Source organism: Glycine soja, chromosome 16 (genome assembly GCF_004193775.1).
Source record: "Glycine soja cultivar W05 chromosome 16, ASM419377v2, whole genome shotgun sequence".
NCBI lineage: Eukaryota > Viridiplantae > Streptophyta > Magnoliopsida > Fabales > Fabaceae > Glycine > Glycine soja.
In genome coordinates this window covers 36,392,153-36,412,045 of record NC_041017.1, presented here as the reverse complement: position 1 = coordinate 36,412,045, position 19,893 = coordinate 36,392,153, and the positions used below count along the sequence as shown (strand labels likewise).

General features: G+C 33.5%; 2 protein-coding genes across 5 annotated transcripts; one reads left to right on the top strand and one right to left on the bottom strand.

The window, feature by feature from the left end:
* Positions 1-6,292: 6,292 nt before the first annotated feature.
* Positions 6,293-12,112, bottom strand: LOC114390877 (protein COFACTOR ASSEMBLY OF COMPLEX C SUBUNIT B CCB2, chloroplastic). 4 transcript variants are annotated; one of them, XR_003662022.1, is made up of 7 exons: positions 11,805-12,106; positions 11,472-11,590; positions 11,278-11,349; positions 9,821-9,964; positions 9,091-9,244; positions 7,931-8,108; positions 6,293-6,890 (listed from the first exon to the last, which is right to left on the bottom strand). XR_003662022.1 is itself a non-coding variant. In XM_028351788.1 (7 exons), exons 1-7 carry the CDS (start codon positions 11,974-11,976, stop codon positions 6,788-6,790), a joined length of 870 nt encoding a protein of 289 aa, XP_028207589.1. In that variant the 5' UTR covers positions 11,977-12,104; the 3' UTR covers positions 6,293-6,787. The 4 variants fall into 4 exon arrangements, 3 of the variants coding, with proteins under 3 accessions (XP_028207589.1, XP_028207590.1, XP_028207591.1); XM_028351788.1 differs by having other exon boundaries at positions 6,293-6,804; positions 7,931-8,122; positions 11,805-12,104; XM_028351789.1 differs by having other exon boundaries at positions 7,931-8,122; positions 11,805-12,098.
* A 79-nt stretch (positions 12,113-12,191) lies between these two features.
* Positions 12,192-19,396, top strand: LOC114390874 (probable transcriptional regulator SLK2). The gene is made up of 10 exons (XM_028351786.1): positions 12,192-12,267; positions 13,269-14,541; positions 14,743-14,874; positions 15,163-15,211; positions 15,787-16,001; positions 16,086-16,154; positions 16,825-16,925; positions 17,775-17,868; positions 17,992-18,061; positions 18,236-19,396. The coding sequence occupies exons 2-10, from the start codon at positions 13,531-13,533 to the stop codon at positions 19,129-19,131; spliced, it is 2,637 nt and encodes an 878-aa protein (XP_028207587.1). The 5' UTR covers positions 12,192-12,267; positions 13,269-13,530; the 3' UTR covers positions 19,132-19,396.
* The last annotated feature ends 497 nt before the right edge of the window (positions 19,397-19,893 follow it).

The window sequence follows — 19,893 nt, the reverse complement described above, 5'->3', positions numbered from 1 at the left end:
ATATAATATTTTATTTTTATCTAAAATAAAAATAATATATTAGCATTAAAATCATTAATTATATTAGTCAAATATTATTATAATTTGATTTTTTTTAAAATATATTTAGTTATTATATACTTATAAAACTTTAATAAAATTAAATTATTGTTCTAAAATTTTTTATTTTTTACTAAATAAAAAATATTTTTAAAAATATTTAGATTCAATTAATCCAATCCGTTTATTATTAGATTAGTTTGGATCAAATTTATATATAAAAAAAATACATAAACCAGACTCAACTTAGTCCATTAAGTTTTAATCAAATTGGGTGACAGAATTAAGTTAAACCCGATCGAATTCGACCCTTAAACACCATACACTCAGCCTTAGTTGGATGCTTCAGCAAGAACAGGTCAATCCATCCCATAGCCTAGCCTATACGCGGGCTTTAGCAATTTCACATCAAACCTTCATCTTTTTAGATAAATTAAAATTTTAATAAAATTTATACGACTTTTGAAACTATTAAAACAAATTTAAAAAGTTATTAATTCTGAACAACAAAAGTGATTAATTAATCAAATCCAACAGAGGCTTTTACAATAAGCCTTGCAGGGAGTCACAAATTAACAACTTCTATTAACAGTAGTTAGTAATTACTAACTTAGGAGATATAAATAATTTAGTTCCAAACTTATCAATATTAATCGGTCTGATCAATTCAATTTAATATGTGATCAGGCATATTAACAACTTTTTTTTTTTTGAGGGGGTATATTAACAACTTAAACTAGACCAATCAATCATAATTGAGTTAAGACGACGTGTAACCAGACATTTAAAAAAAATATGGAAAAATATTAATAAAAAATCATATAAGACTGAAATAAAGTTGTTGTACTATCTCAATATTATAGAATTATATAACATAAAAATTATAGAAATATAAATTATACAATATATATATATATATATATATATAATGATATAGATTTGGGTTGGTTTGGGTTTCGTGTGTGCCCGACCTGATACCTAAATGATGACTAAACTGAATAATACTTCATCATACAATCATGAAGAGGCACTTGAAACTGCTTATATTTGCCTTGGCTAGACGCAAATGCAAAAATAGATCCATGTAAATTCTAAGCTCTTTGAAATGCAAAAGAAAAGGTATGAACATTTTTAGAGGGTTTCAAAATTTTTGTCAATGAAATCTCAAAGCTCGAGAGGAATGAAGATATCTTTCAAAAAATCTTGTTAGCAAAAACTGTAAGACTCGTCCTTATTGTATATGAAATTAAGACTATTTTCTATGCACTTTTCAATTGATGAAAATACTTTCATTCTTTCTTTTCCAATACTTTGTGCATGAAGTTGGAAAAGCATAGGTATTAAGTTTCTTGCACGAAGTTTAACTCCAATTTCGATTTTCATGATTGATTCATCCTATCATAAGATCAAATATGCATTCCATATTGGTATATTATTTGCTATTGACAATTGATCACCCCATAATTTTCTTTCCTTTTTTATTTATTTTGCAACCCCCTAGCTGAAAGAATTCTTAAAAAAGATATTAGTTATTTCCCGTTTTTAATAATTTCCAAGCATGTGTAACGTAATGTTATATACATCTTTGGAAGACCAAAATAAACACTAGTGCTATTTTTTTTATCACATGCAACACAACGTATGTAGGTAAGATAGAAGGATCTCGAAGACCCACCAAAAGAACAGAAACCTGGGATCTTTGAGAAACTGGATTTCCACTCAAAGAGTGCACAAAAACATCGGTGAGCCCTCCCTTCGTGTTTGGTTACCAATGTTGGAAAATGGAAATGAAATGGTGTTTCCAATGGCCATCATATGAGTAACGTGTAAGAACATTCCCTTTAGACTTGCTAAATAAGATGATGTTTCCAATTGTTGAAGCATGTAACAATTTGCCAATGACCAAGTTTGGAAATCACGCTGCCCAACTTTTGAATCAGTTTCAAATTCAAATGTTAAGTGTGTTCAAGTGACTCTTATTCACAAATCATGACAAATATCAATATGGTGTAATATGATTGACAAATAATCATGTCTCTTAAATATATGATGAGAGATTTGATCTCATGCCCGTATATATGAAAAACCATTTGTTGAATTAGTTCAAATTGTAACCATTCAAATATTAAATATATTCAAGTTAACTGTGTTAAGAAATCATGATATGTATTAACATGATATATTATATGATTGATAGATAATTTTATCTTTGAGATAGTGATCTCTTAAAGCATGTAGTTAGGGTCTTAAGAAATTGATCTAAACTTAAGTCTATGTGTATAAAAAATATTTATTGAGATTTTAATCTCTTAAATAAATCTTAGTAATTTGAGGAAATACTCTAAGTTGACCCATAAACAAATCATGACAAGTTTGTGAAATACAATGTCTTTACTTGCATTCAGCAAAATATATACTTTATCTTAGGGGGTGCCAAATTGAGCAGAACTTTGAATTATTTTTGTTTTTTTCCCATTCAATATCTCATGTTTAGTATTTTTGGCCGTTTTTGTTCTTTATTTCTGGCCAAGTCTAGTGTGACATATATTGATATTTGACTACTCACATTTGATATCACACATGGACCACTTGGCATCTGCTTCAAGGCAAGCCTGCCAAACATTTTGTCTGAATCACTGGCACAAAATCCCCACCTATAAAGTTCTACTCTATCAATCAATGAAAAGTCCTTCCTTAAAAACAAAGAGGGGAGAGGGGGCATATGCTCTACATGGTCGCGTAAAAATAGGATCTTCTCTTGGGGCAGAAGACTTGAATTCTCAAAATGTCCAAGAATTTCGGTTCCTGCTTAACATGATATATGCTGCATTTTCAATAGTATTTTGCTTTGATTCAATGCTAACAAATGTGCTCCATGCATTCTGCATCCCTTTGGGAAACTGATAGCAATAAATGAAGCAGCCAATGAAATAGGGGTGTAGCTTGTGGTTGAGGTTAATTTAATGCCAGAGGAATGAAGGCAGATGGTAGAAGCAATTTGTATACATTTCTTAACAAACACTTATTGATGAGAAAATTAAAATAAATTAAAGCAACATAATAAACCAAATCTTTCGCATAAATTAAAATTGACTCATGCATATCAACTTTTCCAGAATCTCTGGTCTAACTTTTTTGTAAACACTTAGTACCTGTTTGGATTAGCATCTGTGGTCCACGGATGATCAAATTTTCCTGTTAAGATGTACCAAAAGCAATTAAAAATTGCTTCTGTGATCCACGTTTAAATTGTGTGAATGGAAATCCAAACACGTAATTACAAATCTTACAAAGTTGAACATTCTTGTCTTAGTAGTAAGATTATACAATTGTAAAGCTGTCATGAGTTAGAAGCTAATCTAAATTTGGCCAAGGTGTTTTGCTTTGAGTTTCTCTTCTGATGCAATAAAGCCAAACCAACTTCTTCAAGTTGTCTTTAATCTTTAAATAAGATTGAATTCTACTAGGTCTGTGACTGTGACCTGAGGGTCCCCCAAGAAATGCCAATAATGAATATTGCTTACTATGTATGGTTTTGGGTTATCTATATCAGTTAATGTGAAGTGGTAACAAACTTAGAATTATTTAATCACATCTGCTGTCATCCATTGTGTCTTTGAATGGCGCAATTCAGCAGTCCAAGGCAACAGTTGTAATTGATTTTATGATTTCACTGACCCCTCCTTAATTCATGACAAGTTGGGACTTGTCACCATAGCAACTTTAATTAGTTGGCAAAATTTGTTATTTTATAAGATTCAATTAATTAGTTTATCAAGACTAAAAAAATAATTTATTTATTTAGTAACATTAAATTTATCTCATATTAATATTTTTTTTATAATTTTTTTTCTAACATTAATGAGATATGCTAGTATTCTTTTTTTAAATATTTTTATCAGTTTTAATTCTTTTAATCTTTCTCTCTATTAATATATTCGTTTTCAATTTTTATTGGCTATGCATGTGAATAATTAAGATTTTCAAAATACTCTTCATACAAGATAAAGTTAGACTCTTGAAGAGTTGAAGACACTAATATATTTCACTCACTATTTATTAAATTCAGAAAAATGACTCATTATTGAAGGTATTTTTCTAAACAAATAATTGATACAGAAAATATTTAAATCAGTTAGTATAAAAATCACCGAGAATATATATATATATATATATATATATATATATATATATATATATATATATATATATATATATATATATATATTAAAATGCTTATATGAATTATTGGTGAGAGAAATATTACTTAGAGCGCAATTTGTTTTATTACAAGAAAAATACAAATGTTTTTTTAAGTGGGATTCTTGTGCAGATGACATTATAATGGATCATATCATTGAATCAATACTTATATATGATGTTTTATGTTGAGGTAATTGTATCCGTAATATAATACTTTTACCAATTAAATTAGCAATAGATTTATAGATTAGCTTTAAAAAGAGAGAAAATTACTATTTCATATTAAAAGAAAAATGCTTTTAGACCGGGCTTGAGATCCAATTCGTATAGTGAGTCACCTCAACCCAAATTACAAGTGTTCACTGAAGTCAATATTCACTTACAGGACATCTAATGTATTATATATAAGAGCAAATTACACACATCTTTGTTGTGTTTTGCACTTATTACATTCACCTCTCCTCATAGTTGAACTTCTATACAAATTTCTCCTAATTTTTATAATTTCATTACACATGCACCCTAACATATATTATATTTGTGTTGAATCTTTACTAACATAAGTGTCGAAGTGTTTTTCATGAGTATTCATCCTTTTTCATAGTCTTAGCCTAGCTAGAGAACTCACAAAATTCAGAAGATCTCATACCTCAATCCACTCAAGAGTCTTATTTATCCAACATTCATCAGAGTTCAGTTCCAATGAACAATTCACCTCAGACAAGTCAGCTTGGTCCATCTCAGGCACGTAAGAAAATAGGATGTATACTTAAATAACCTATGAAAGGCATATTTAATGTCAGACTTCTGACTTCAATAAAATAAGATAATGTTAGTGTGACGTACATCATACTGCTATCTTGTTAAATAATGATTCATTCTTAAATAGACAACAGAATTTGGCATGAAAAACGCGTTACTTGAATGGTCTGAATCATAAGTTAGTAGCTAGTAGGCCAAGATGATGACCACAAGATGAGAGACATTAAAAAGTTTCCCTGTTGTTATAACTTATTTCTGCTTTCTCTTTAATAGTTTCTGGTCAATGTAGTTATGGTTGAAGATTTTCGGATGAAACTTGCTCCTAAACCTGCTGTTCTTTTGTGGCTTTTAATTAATTTTAGTGTTGTCTGTTGCACCAACACTATCCATAGGAACAATATTGCTGCAACGAAACCCTGAAGAGTTTCATTAGATGGAAAAATATGTGATTCACCAACAAGAATGGAAAAATATGTGATGTCGGAGTAGTAACTAGTGAGATGATCATAAATTTGAATCCTAACCTTATCAATAGGCATAAGTTACGTTTTTTTTTTCTGTTTTTTTTTTTTTACATTTAACCTATTTGTTTACATGTGTGTTATTATTGATCCCAACAAAATTGTTCTTGACTCCTATCAATCAAGCATAATTACTAAACTATCCTTCTCTACCCCACTTGCACTCACACAGTCATTTTTTTTTTTGGTAGAATTACAATTTCATTTTGTTACAATAAAATCATGATTCTACTATGCAATATTTCACATTTTTGTTGTATATTTTTTTTATAAAAAAAGATACTAAACAAAAGTGTGAATTCATTGTAAATTTCTTTTTTTAAAAATAAAATCAAAAAAGAATCACACTTTTATAGTATTGTCATGTTTTAACACCCCCTTTACAAAGGAATCAAGATTCTATTGTGTGTATTTTGTGATTCCGTTGTGAAAAAATTTATACCTCCTTTTGTGAAGTGAAAACACGATGTTAACTTTTCAGAGAATGATATCTTGGAATTTTGAGGATTGTAAGGACCAATAGCAATTCCCCTACAACATTCATTACAATAACCAAAATAGTCGTGCCTGTGTGGAATAACATCCTCACACATCTACTATAGATATCACATCAACATGTCCACATAACACATGCTGAAGCTATTTCTTATAGACATGGAGAGGTGACAATCTGCATTAAAGATCTAAACATACACTTAAAGCTACGTTTGGAAACCCATCAGGCCACCCTAAAAGTACGCTCAATGGAAAAGTGACAAAAGAGTTGCTAGCATGAATGAAAGTTCATTAGACAAATCAACAATGATCCAATGAAATTCATGAATGATTATTTCGTATATACAAATAGAACTCAGAGCTCATGCATCATGGAGCATTTTGTTGATATGGTGATAAGAGTATAGAGTAGCTAGTATGGGACTCGGACAAAAAAAACTAGAACATGGCTAACCCAAATTTCTTATATCATTAACAAGATAACTACAACAGGAAGACCAAGTTATATATATGCATAATGTTAATTTTTCAAATTTGAGATGCCTCCTTTGATTCAATGCGCCGACTTTTCCATAATTATTGATTCAATGCACCCACTTTTCCAAAATTCACAAGTACTGTTCATAACACAAAAACTGCCACTGACGACCATCCACATCCTAATTCTTGCAAATCAACCTCGCCATCACATATTCCACACGAGTCTTCATTTTCTAATTTCTTCCCTTAATTTAACCGAGAAAATCCGGATTTTGAGCTGTTAAATCCTATGCAATCCATTGCCCTGTATCACATAGATTTCATGCTTCATTTTCTTTGTACTCCAGATACTCTTGCATTGCAGTAGGTAATCAGATGGTTAAACCTTTCCTGTATATGGAATTGTATAACATATATGGTTCAATTTTCTAAACCAAGTAAAGCTTTCTCATAACCATACATGATCATAACCGTGCTAAAAACAAATTGATTGAGGTATTCAAATCCTTCCAATAGTAAAGATTGTACAAACATATGATATGGCCTAAAAGGTATCAACCAAATAAATGTTCTTTTTCTGTTTTTCATTATATATATATATATATGTGTGTGCAAAGCTTTATTAGAAAATAGATTGCAAGAGGTACTCCAACCTGTATTCAATGATTTCACCAGGTTTTATAGAATTGACAGATAGAGACGAGCTAAAGGATCTATACACCAATCAGAAAAAAACAATGAGCCCTACCCTTTTTGGACTTATACCAAGCCAAAGATCTAACTTATATCAAGTCCAAAACACCATTAGAGTAAAAAAGAATACCCTGCAACACAACCTTGTTTCACATAATCCAAATAGACACCAAACCACGAAGAATGTTCTTTGTCTCTTTAATTTTTTATTCTCATCATTGAATTAGATTTACGGTTATGTCGCTTGTAATCTTTGATAAACAGAAGGCTTTGCTTATTAATTGCAAAATATTATCAATAAAAGAAACACATTAGGTGGGTGGAGAGAATACCTATATGCTAAATAGATTTACAGCTCATGGAACTTCAACTCAATTCTCAAGCATATATAAATTAAGATATAAGACAATGAGTTGTAAACAAACCAATATTTTCATAGTATTTCCTTTATATCTTGAAATCTACAAATCAACTAAATGATACAATTGAAAAACACATCTTATGAAATATTCAAATGCTTAGAATCATTTTCATAGAAGGTTGTAAATATGCTATAGGCCACCTATTTCAGTTTCACATGAGCATAAAAAAAATCCATTAGCTATACCAACAATAAAGCTACATGACAGTCATACATCTAAATAGGAAGAAAAAGGCCTCCTATGAAATCCAGACTTGTTTATTAAAAATGAAGTGTAAACTCTTCTACAAATCTTCAAACATGCTAATGCTATTACCTCTAAATTTGTTTGCCACGGCTGCAATCCAGGCTTTGTCTTTATTGCTAAATGCATATCTTGTAGTTGAGGCCAGCAGAATGAATCCCCCAGGTTTTTGCAAGCCAGTATCACTTTCATTAGAAACTTGTAACACTGGTTGGATTAGAAGACAGCGAGTCCCTATAGGTACCAGATCCTGAAATTCAGAATCTGAAGCATTCATCAAACTTTCAGATTTTTGAACAAAAGTACAGAACCATACAATGTTAAACATGAAGTGAAATTCATGCCAGTAAGGATTCATTTAATAAAGTAAGAAATTCATGCCAGTAAGGATTCATTTAATAAAGTAAGAAATTCATGCCAGTAAGGATTCATTTAATAAAATAAGAAATTCATTGCTAATATTATTAATTGCAGCCTTATATTTTCAGTCAAAAAAATTAAAGCCTTATATTCAGTTGAGTAATAAGTTTTTTCTTAGACTCGACTCAGTCAGCTAAAGACCCTTGTACAGAAATACATAGTAAAGATTTTTGTAAGAGTCGTAAATGTTTAGTAAATAACAAAACACAACAATGCACATATCTCCTAATAAGAGTCTAAAAGATCTACAATTTATGTGGCAGTTTCCATATGGCGTTCTACATCTTTATAAATATTTCCAGTTCCTGATTTTTTTTGTTGAATCAGTAAGTAGGGAAAGAAGGGGAAAGTCAGGAAAAAAGCTGAAGCACAAAATAGAACTTTAGCATATATATACTCCATCCAACCAGAGGCATAAAAAATATTACGATACAGCATTACTGTGTATTTGAAATAAAATCAGCTATCCTTTTCAAGTCAATGAGCAAAGGTTGGATAGGCATAGGCTTCATGATCATAATTTTCAATTTGGTCAAATACCTTTCAAGATAAAGGAAACACTTCATAAAATAACATGTTTGTTCCAGACAGAGTTGTTGTGGGATATAACCTTAGGTAAAAACATTTTTTCAACCACGTTTTAGTTTAAGATTTTAATTGGGCATATATTCTAGTTCTAGACAATTAAAAAAAATCAACTGAATGTGCAGATGCTTTTCTAGCTCCTAGCAATTAACTGGAAAAACCAGCTACTTTCATAATTCAGCTTCCATATACTTACTTAACCAAAACTTAAAAAATATTATCAATACCTGCATCTTGAGGAAAATATAGGGTGTCTTTCAAATCATATAGGCCAGCATTTTCAATTTTTTTCTTAAACCAACCAGGAAGAATTTCTTTTGATGTATCATCCGGTATGTTCCAGTATCCCCTTGCACATATTTCTCCTTGAATAAAAATTAGCTGAACAGATTGAAAATTGTGCAAGAATAAGGTAGAAGAATAAATGCTTAACAGCAGAAAGAAAGAGAGCAAGATGGAGAAAATGAATAGTAACTCTGGATTGAACTGATGAAAGAACATCGAGTTTGCTATGTATATTTTACATGATAACCTTTATCTACAATGTAAACATCTAACTGTATGGGTAGCTAACTTCTGACAAATCTAATCAGTCCTAATAACCTCTGTCAGCTCAGCAGGCTGAGTAATCCATATACTCTAGCAGAAATGACAAGCAATTTACACATTGATTACTTGACAAGTTTACCTTTTGAACTAGTAATTTCGAACTTTCACCTTAAACAAATATAGTTCAAATCAACACAACAAATATTATTGTATGATCACAACCATCCATATCATTGCCCCTTTTGGCTTTTTCCTTTTCTTCATTTTAGGGTAAACCTATCATATGTTTTTGGTTTTTCATTCACAATAAAAGTGGTATTTAAAGGTAACCTACAAATGAAAAACCCCAACAGCAATCAACCTACCATGAGTTTCTTTAAATTAATAATGATAATATACAAGACATACCATAGCTATGGCATTTGTATTGCACAACAGAACATATGATGCCCAAGCCAGGTCCTCCTTCAGGCCATCCACTCTATCTGTTGACATGACAAATATTTGCTCTGTACCATCCGGTATAGTCTTTTCATCCACTGGTTGAGCACCCTAACAGTTTCCCAGTTTGGGTTGAGGATCAATATCTTAAATGAAAAAATTCATATTTGAGCTCTATATATATTTATATTTACTTACATACAAAAGCAAGGTTTTAAAAATCAGTACATAACTACAATTGCAGCAACAGCATCAAGGTTTTTCACACCTCTGCAACCACAATTGCAGCTACATACATTGGCCACATTTGTCTGCAATTTTCAGCAATATTAAGGATTATGACAAAATTGCAGACACAACCACAATTTAAACCGTGAAAAAAAAAGTAGAGTTATTTAATTGTTATACATATCAAAAAGGAAAAAAGAAAAAGAGTAGTCTTCTTGAAACTGGAAGGCTGATGAATTTATGGAGCCCAAATAGGACGAAACTTAAACACGGTTTCTTAGGTGTTGATTGGATTAATCTCTAATCAAAATTGGAGTTTCACTTCCGTAATCTTCATAATCCTTAAATGCAAACTTTTGTTACCGATGTGAAACTCAATTCAAACCACCGGAAAACAACACAAACAATACTTATAGAACTGGATCTAAGTTTTTTCCCTCCATATATATCTCCAAGTCTATGGAGGGAAAAAACTCAGAGGTGAAAATAGGAGACCATATTATCCCTCAAGTCACACGGTTTAAATATCTTGGGTCTGTAATACAGGATGATGGAGAAATTGAAGGGGATGTGAATCATCGCATTCAAGCAGGATGGATGAAATGGAGAAAAGCATCGGGGGTGTTATGTGATGCAAAGGTACCGATCAAGCTAAAGGGAAAGTTTTATCGGACTGCGGTAAGACCGGCGATATTGTACGGAACAGAATGTTGGGCAGTTAAGAGCCAACATGAGAATAAAGTAGGTGTAGCGGAGATGAGGATGTTGCGGTAGATGTGTGGTAAGACTCGACAGGATAAAATTAGAAATGAAGCTATTAGAGAGAGGGTTGGAGTAGCGCCTATTGTAGAGAAGATGGTGGAAAATAGACTTAGGTGGTTTGGGCATGTAGAGAGAAGACCGGTAGACTCTGTAGTGAGGAGAGTAGACCAGATGGAGAGAAGGCAAACAATTCGAGGCAGAGGAAGACCCAAAAAGACTATAAGAGAGGTTATAAAAAAGGATCTCGAACTTAATGATTTGGATAGAAGTATGGTACTTGATAGAACATTATGGCGGAAGTTGATCCATGTAGCCGACCCCACCTAGTGGGATAAGGCGTTGTTGTATATATCTCCAAGTCTAACTGAAATTATTAATTTTATTCAGGGTAGAAACGTTGAATTAATTCTACATGGACAAAGCTAGTTAATTACCTTGAGAAATTTACCAAGGTAAGGCAGCACAATCGAGAAGGAAGCCAAAGACAGACCCAAAACCTCTGTACTCTACACAACAAGGAAAAACACAACTGAAACACACCCCAGAAAAGTAAACAAACTTAACCAAACAAAAAAAGAAAAATATAAAACAAAAATGCAGTTCAGTTTCAATCTTCAAATTTTCTTACAAGCTGAGCCGGTGTAACAGTGGCTGAGTCAGACCCAAGAAAGTGATTCAAGAGCAGAAGTGAACCAAAGCCATAACCAATCCATCTGGGCAAGTAAGACTCATCCAACCCTGGAATCCCTGCACCAAAGCCAAAATCACCAATTCACACAAAGTATAATATTATATATATGGATAAGAAAAATTAGTTATTATGGTTGGATAACTAAAATTGATTCCTCTAAGTGTCATAACAAACTGATTAAAATTGATTTTATTTTAACCATGCATTTACCTACAGTTGGTTAAGTAAGATTAGTTATTTATTCTCTTGAGAGAGAGAGGAGAGAGAGACCCAATGTGAAGCGAAGAACGGAGAGGTTGAGTTGTTGTTGTTGTTGTTGCTGCTGCTGCTGCTGAGAATCTTGAAGACTGAAACGTGGAATTGTTAGTGGGAATTTTCTGAAGCTGGTTCTGGGGCATAGTAATGAGGAAGGAATGCAGGGTTTGAAACAGACTATGTTCATGTTTGTGTCTGGCTAACGTTTGCCAAAGCAAGCAGAGTTTGTGTGTGAGAAACACTTGGGTGGATAGAACCCCAACTATGAGTTGTTGGACACGGGTGTTCACATGTCGGATGGAGTTTGGATTCACTGGCCACTGCAGGTAACCTGATAGCCCGTGACCGGTTGAACCGGTCACTCCCCACTCTGATATTAATAAACTCTTCTCACTCCTTTCCTTTTTTTATTCTCTGCGAGTTCCCTAATTCCGAAAAGCGACGCTTCGCTTTCTTTTTTCAGCTCTGCGGTTTCTATGTGAGTAGTTCCTAAACGAATCGTTTTTGCCACTGAACGGTTCATTCAAGGGTTTTCAATTTTTTTTAACCTACTCATCCATCTTGAACTGAACCCTTTAATTTATATGTTTTAATTAAATTCCTATTTAGAGTTGTAATTTGTTTGCTTTCCTTTTAATCTTTTTTGTTTCTTTCTTTCAATTTTTGCTGTGTTGGGTTTAAGGTTTTCGTTTTCCGTTGTTTGGGGATGCGAGATGGGAGTTTCTGGTTTTTGGGTATTCTGAATTCGAAAAATGCTAATTCTTACGAATAAATCTTCGTCAAAAATCGCACCAGCGTGGTTCCTGCCAAATCTGATCCTTTCTTTTTCTTTTTTTTTTTTATTAATACTTGTTATTTTTTTAGAATGTCATGATTCCACGTCACTTTTCGCGTTTTTCGTGCGTTTTTTCGTTGGTAACAAACCGCAATGCCCTTTTGAATTTTGGTGCAATTTGGGTTATTTTTTCTCTCTTTCCATGCGGTTTCTTTTTTAGGTCTTGCTATTTGATTTTTGGGTTTTGGGTTTTGGGTTTTTGAACGTGTGAATTGAGAGCTTTGGATTTTGTTTTTGTTTTTCTCTGATTTTGTATTATCCATCTTTTCATGGAGACCACTGTCCTAATGTTAATTAGAATTTGATTTGGGTTCTGATTTACTTTATGCATCCTCATTGTTTGTCATTGGCATGCACTATATTACAATCTTACCTTACTTTTCTCTTTGAAGCAAATTCCACTCTTTAGAGGAGGTAAAGCCGTTAGAATTAGGTTTCGGTTCATGAAATTGTTGGATTGGGATTTTCTTTCCTGGAAAAGGGTATTGGGAAATTATTCCATTTGTGGCTGCTTTTTTTTTTAAAAAAAAAATGATGCTATTCAAGAGTTTATTTGGTCATTTAATTTTATTAGTTTTAGCTGGATTTTAAGAATTTTCCTTGTGCTGATGAATATGTGTATGTCTTTTTTTCTTTGTTGTTAGATCTATATCGGCAATTGTCCAGTGTTGAGAAGAAAATAACAATTCTGGGTGCATTTGGTTGAAACAGGAGTTTGTGGATTTGTAAAAGATTGTGTGGTAGAGTGAAACTCAGATTTAAAAAAGAGAAGAAATACTATCAGGGGTTGATACTCAATCTGTCTGTTACGTGGAGTTCTCAAGCAATTTAAGAATATTTGAAGTACCAGTTGTGTCAGGCTCTGGTCAGTTACATAGATTCCAGTCACCAAGGGGGCTGCCCCCTATGACACCTTTGCGAGTGGCAGGTGGATTAACCCAATCATCATCAAATTCTGGAATTTTCTATCAAGGAGATGGGCAGTCACAGAATGTAGTTAACTCTCACTTAAGCTCATCTTTTGTTAACTCGTCTAGCACGGTTTCTGGAGCTTCTCGTTCAAACCTGGGTCCGGTTTCTGGGGATATGAATAATGCAGTTTTGAACAGTGTGGCAAACTCAGCACCAAGTGTAGGAGCCAGCTCTTTAGTTACAGATGCAAATTCTGCACTCTCTGGTGGCCCACATTTGCAGAGAAGTGCCAGCGTTAACACAGACTCATACTTACGATTACCTGCCTCACCTATGTCATTTACATCAAATAATATCAGTATTTCTGGATCATCAGTGATGGATGTTTCCTCTGTAGTACAACAGAGCTCTCATCAAGATCAGAATGTTCAACAATTGCAGCAGAATCAGCAGCAGCCACAGGGTGCTTCAAGTGCTATGTCTTTGTCTGCATCTCAAACTGGCCCTTCTATGCTCCAAATGGGTGCACAAATCCCAGGATCTTTCATTCAAGATCCAAATAATATGTCTCATCTGTCAAAGAAACCTAGAATGGATATCAAACAGGAAGATATGATGCAGCAGCAGGTTATACAACAGATTCTTCAGAGACAAGATTCCATGCAATTCCAGGGTCGTAATCCCCAGTTACAGGCTTTCCTTCAGCAGCAGCAGCAGAGACTGAGACAACAACAAATGTTTCAGCAAATGCCACAATTACACCGAGCACACTTGCAGCAGCAGCAACAACAACAACAAATGCAATTGAGGCAGCAGCAGCAGCAGCAGCAACAACAACAACAACAACAACAACAACAACAACAACAACAACAACAACAACAACAACAGCAACAGCAAGTGATGCAGCCCTCTTCTGTGGTCAAGCGTCCATATGACAGTAGTGTTAGTGGGGTATGTGCCCGTCGATTGATGCAGTATCTCTATCATCAAAGGCAACGACCAAATGTGAGTTTGGTTTAATTGCTGCATCTGCTTATTGAGATTCACTATATCATCCTTTTGTTTTTATTTTTTGTTAAGAGTAGTCCTTTTATTTCAGGAAAATAGTTTATTATGTTATATCTGAACACACTTGTTTTATATTTTGGCTACTTTTGAAGTTCTTGATTAGTTACAACTATTATTCAATTTTTCTTTTTGCTTCAGGATAATAGTATTGCCTATTGGAGAAAATTTGTGGCTGAATATTACTCTCCTCGTGCAAAGAAACGGTGGTGCTTGTCATTATATAGTAATGTTGGGCATCACGCACTTGGTGTTTTTCCCCAAGCATCTATGGTAAAACTAGTTATTTATCAAATTATTGTTGCATTTCTTGCTTAATAAATCAGATGATGCCTTCATAATTGCTAATGATCAATTGCGCATTCAAAATGTTAATAGATTGCATTAGCTTACATGTAATTGTTGACAACTCCTAATAATGCCTCTATACAATAGTTATATCTAAGGTAATTGCATTTGTTTTGTTTTCTATTTTAGGAATGCACTATTTTGCCCTTCTAATTTGTTAGTGCACTTCAATCTTTGATGAATGCATACTGACATGGATAGTACTTTGTTCAGGATGCATGGCACTGTGACATATGTGGTTCTAAATCTGGAAGGGGATTTGGTAAGTATATGAAAATATTGAGGCCTATCCCGCATATATGGTTTGAGGAGTGTGGACTTTCTCTATTTTCACTTCCTGTTCTCCCAAATTACAATAATATGTCATCTTGTCTTTACTTTATTTTTTGTTTTCAAAGATTTGTATATAAAACCAATTTATAGGATTTTTGTTGTTTTCACTATTTCCTATGCTTTTAAAATTAGGAAATGGAGTGAAACAATGATATTTTTTTAATCATTTTTGAAAAAAAGATTTGAAATCAGAAAGTGCTTTATCAAACCATGCTGGCCCTTATGTTGTTATCCTATTATGGTGCTGACTACTGCTAGTTATCATTTTCTGAATTGTAGCTTTAGTTTAAACCTAAAAGTTTGACGAAACTTACAGAAACGAATGTGGCCAATAATTAGTAAATCTTGTAACTGAGTGTTTTTTAGTGGGCAATAGTGGTAAATGTACAATTTGTATACTGCATTTACCTGTAAACTAGATCATTAACATGTTATTTCTTTTAAGTTTCTGATGATGTAAATCTCGTAATCTAATAATATGTCTGTTCTGGGTTTCATTTGCAGAGGCAACTTATGAAGTATTACCTAGACTTAATGAAATCAAATTTGGCAGTGGAGTAATTGATGAACTATTGTTTCTGGACATGCCACGTGAAATGAGATTCGCTTCTGGTGCGATGATGTTAGAATATGGAAAAGCAGTTCAAGAGAGTGTATATGAGCAGCTTCGTGTTGTTCGTGAAGGTCAACTTCGTATCATATTCACTCAAGACTTGAAGGTTACAAAATTGTTATTTGTTAAATATATTTTCCATTTGAACATTTTCTATATAATGACCTTGAATTCCTGTTAATTTGCACAGATATTATCTTGGGAGTTCTGTGCAAGGTGCCATGAGGAACTTCTTCCTCGAAGGTTGGTTGCACCACAGGTATGATTCTGCATTCTTGAATGCTTTTCACTTCTGCAGCCACTCTTTGTTTTGAATAGATGATGGGGCTATTTGGTAGAATATTTCTGTGAAGTAGATCCTTATTTATTGCCTGGTTTTAATCAAAAGTTGGGACTAACCTGGAGTTGTCTACTTTGTATCTTCAGCATATTTCCGTCGGAAATTCTGCATGTGCACATTGTTGTATAATTGACTCCTTGCATGCATGTATTCTTCCATCGTATTTCTTGTGATTGTATGCACAATTGAATACTGCCGAATGGTGACAAGTAGTAATATGGACATTTGGGTGTGGAAATTGGTATGCATCAGTGAAACTTTCTTTCTTATTAAGGTGGAGATCAAGAAAAGTAAAGGTGAACGCCAAAACCTGTTAGCTATTAATGATAGTCTTGGAAAATGAACTAAAAGGATTGAAAGGGAACCTCTCCTAAACCAGAGAATTATGAAGAGCTAGAATTGTGCCCTCTAAACTGATTCTCACCTGAAACACCAAGAGCCACCAGCTCCTTCTGTTGCATTGCCTCATTTCAGCACCTCTAATTACACTGATAGAGATAGTGCAATTCCAAATTTATATTTACTTAATCCTTGTAGCAATACTAGAGATATTGTTTTGGAAGCTAATTCATGATTCTCACATTTGCAGGTCAACCAGTTAGTTCAGGTAGCTAAAAAATGTCAAAGTACAATTGCTGAAAGTGGTTCTGATGGGGTTTCTCAACAAGACATCCAAACAAACAGCAACATGTAAGATTGTTATTCCTCAACAACTGTGTGTTTACTAAATCTGCCTTCTCTGATGATATATTTCTCTTGATTGCATGCCTTGGGATGATGTAATCTTGGAATGGTGCACCCTGTTTTTTGGCTAGATGGAGAAACAACTCCAGAAAGAATAAGATGATGCAAACTATATAGTTTCTACATATTTATCGGATTCTCTATGTTATCTTTTCTTTTTTGTTGGGGTGTGGTGTTGGTGCAAAAGTTGTTAGAGATAAAGTGATGCAGGCCCTTTTGGGCTTTACATGTTTTATTTTACTTTTTACACAAAAGACAACTTCAGTAAATGTTATTGAACATTAATTAGATTTTCTAACACAATATGGTAATTATAACACAGAAAAGGAGAAATGGAACCATGCTAAAAATGAGATAAAATACAAGTTATTGCAAGTCAATAACAAAAATTGGAAACAAAATGATCTTATAGTAGTATAAGATTTTCCTTTGTTGGCACATTTGCTTGCATTCTGGTGGTCCTCTAAATTAACATTTTTAGCACATACAGATGTTTAAGTCATGCAATCAAATTTTGACAAGGAGGTTATTCAAGATTAGAGCATCTCACTGCATTTTAAATATGGATTATAATTTGAGATTCTTCTCTTTTGTCTAAACTTTATAACCATATCTCCTAGTTGGGCATTCTATAAGCTTGCTTTGGTTGAAAAAGTATCTGATTAAAACAGTCTGTGTTACATTTACTAGTTCAATTAATAAGGAAAAGTACATTTATTCTGTTAAATGTATTTATCTATTTGTTTGGTGGGGTGAGACTGACTCGGGCTTCAAATAATGTTTATTTTGCATCAGGTTGTTGACAGCTGGGGGTCAGCTTGCGAAGATTTTGGAGATGCAATCGCTAAATGAGTTGGGCTTTTCTAAAAGATACGTGAGATGTTTGCAAGTATGTTGTTAAATTCTACTTCAAACTTCGAAGTTTCTGTTGAGTGTTGAGTAGTATAGAGAAAATTATTCATTTCTTATTCTATTAAGGCTTCTAATAGTTGCCTACTCCAATGGTTTACAGATTTCGGAGGTTGTCAATAGCATGAAAGACCTAATAGATATCTGTGCAGATCACAAAATTGGTGCCATTGGTAATTTTGCTTGTGGTTTTTATGACTATACCCGATTGAGTTCTAATTTTTATCTTTCTCTCTCATTGGACTCCTAATCTTTAGTTGTATGAAGCTGTTTCAATTTTAGATTTTTTGGAAATAAATTTGTATATTGTCAATGGTCTTTGTATATTGATCCAACATTTACTGCAGAGAGTTTGAAAAATTTTCCTCGTCTAGCAACAGCCTCAAAGGTCCAGATGCAGAAGATGCAGGAAATGGAACAGCTAGCAAATGTTCAAGGTCTGCCAACTGATCGAAACACACTCAATAAGCTAATGGCACTGAATCCTGGATTGAACAACCATATAAACAACCCTCATAATATGGTTAATCGTGGTGCTTTGAGTGGGTCAGCCCAAGCTGCTTTAGCACTGAACAACTACCAAAATCTTCTCATGAGGCAAAATTCAATGAACTCTAGCCCTGGCTCACTTCAGCGCGAAGGGTCCTCTTTCAATAATTCAAACCAGAGTCCATCTTCAGCTTTGCAAGGAGCTGGTCCTGCTTTAATTCCAGGCCCAATGCAGAATTCATCTGTTAGTGGTTTCCCAAGCCCCCGTCTACCCCCACAGCAGCAGCAACACCACCTACAACAGCCCTCATTAAGTGCAAATGCTTTACTGCAACAAAATCATTCACAGGGTTCCCAAGGAAATCAAGCTCTGCAGCAGCAGATGATCCATCAACTACTGCAGGAGATGTCAAATAACAACGGGGGAGTGCAACCACAGTCTCTTGGTGGACCCAGTGCAAATATGGCAAAGAATGCACTGGGGTTTGGGGGCCATTATCCATCCTTAAGTGGAGGTTCTGCCAATGTTACAGGAAACAATGGACCTATGTCAAGGAATAATAGCTTCAAAACAACTGCAAATAGTGATTCTTCTGCTGCTGGTGGCAACAATGGATTAAACCAGAGAACATCTGAGATGCCACAAAATCTACATTTGCAAGATGTGGTTCAGGATATTGGCAATGAATTCACGGATAATCCCTTCCTTAACAGTGATCTTGATGATAACATGGGTTTTGGCTGGAAGGCATGACTAACACAATCTTGGACATGAAATCGGCATATCATGTGTTGATGAAGTGTTTATCTTATTATCTTTGTACAGGACACTTTAAATAGATGCTGTTTTTTTCCTTGTTTTTCCCTGTTATTTTCTTGATGGAATTTGTTTGGACTCGGACTCGGACTCGAGTAGGTTTTTAGAGATTTTATTTGAGGGTTTTTGTCCTGCAAGTGTAATCTATTGGACAATTTAATGAACAGTTAGTTTATTATACGGCACTCACATTTCGTGGCAAGTTTAAATCAAATACCATTGATAGCACTCGCAGCGTTCCAAATAGGCACATTGGAATATTTGCCTCGTATTAAGCTTACATATAATGTGACATCTTAATTTGGGCTATTTATCTTAACCTGTTACATTGTAAATGCTTACTAATTTTTATTCCAATGTTACCACTCATCTTGATTTCTTAACTTAAATCCTATTTTTGTTGCTTATTTAATCAATTTTTACCAGAACAGATTTCTTAACTTGTTACACTTTTTTTTTATCTGTCCACTTAGCCCTTTTTTTTGGTAAAAAAATACGAAACTAGTTTCCGATGTTTAATAAGATTGACATCCCTTATGTCAATTAACTCCCCAATGGAAACTAATTTCTATTATGCATTTAAATTACTTTTGTGTAAAGTTTTTTTAATAATAGTTCTAATGAGTTAAGTTGTTAATTTTTTTTGTTACAAGTTAACTTGTTACATAATAGCAGTAATATATAATTTAGTGACACAAA

Bases quoted from the DNA above. Each gene is read 5' to 3' on its own strand.
- LOC114390877 (XM_028351788.1), bottom strand. From the start codon at position 11,976: ATGAACATAGTCTGTTTCAAACCCTGCATTCCTTCCTCATTACTATGC. The intron at 11,591-11,804 runs GTCTCTCTCTCC...GCTTTGGTGCAG, and splicing joins CGTTCTTCGCTTCACATTGG to GGATTCCAGGGTTGGATGAG. The intron at 9,245-9,820 runs GTATGTCTTGTA...CAATCTGTTCAG, and splicing joins ATACAAATGCCATAGCTATG to CTAATTTTTATTCAAGGAGA.
- LOC114390874 (XM_028351786.1), top strand. From the start codon at position 13,531: ATGACACCTTTGCGAGTGGCAGGTGGATTAACCCAATCATCATCAAAT. The intron at 15,212-15,786 runs GTAAGTATATGA...TTTCATTTGCAG, and splicing joins TAAATCTGGAAGGGGATTTG to AGGCAACTTATGAAGTATTA. The intron at 16,155-16,824 runs GTATGATTCTGC...TCACATTTGCAG, and splicing joins GAAGGTTGGTTGCACCACAG to GTCAACCAGTTAGTTCAGGT.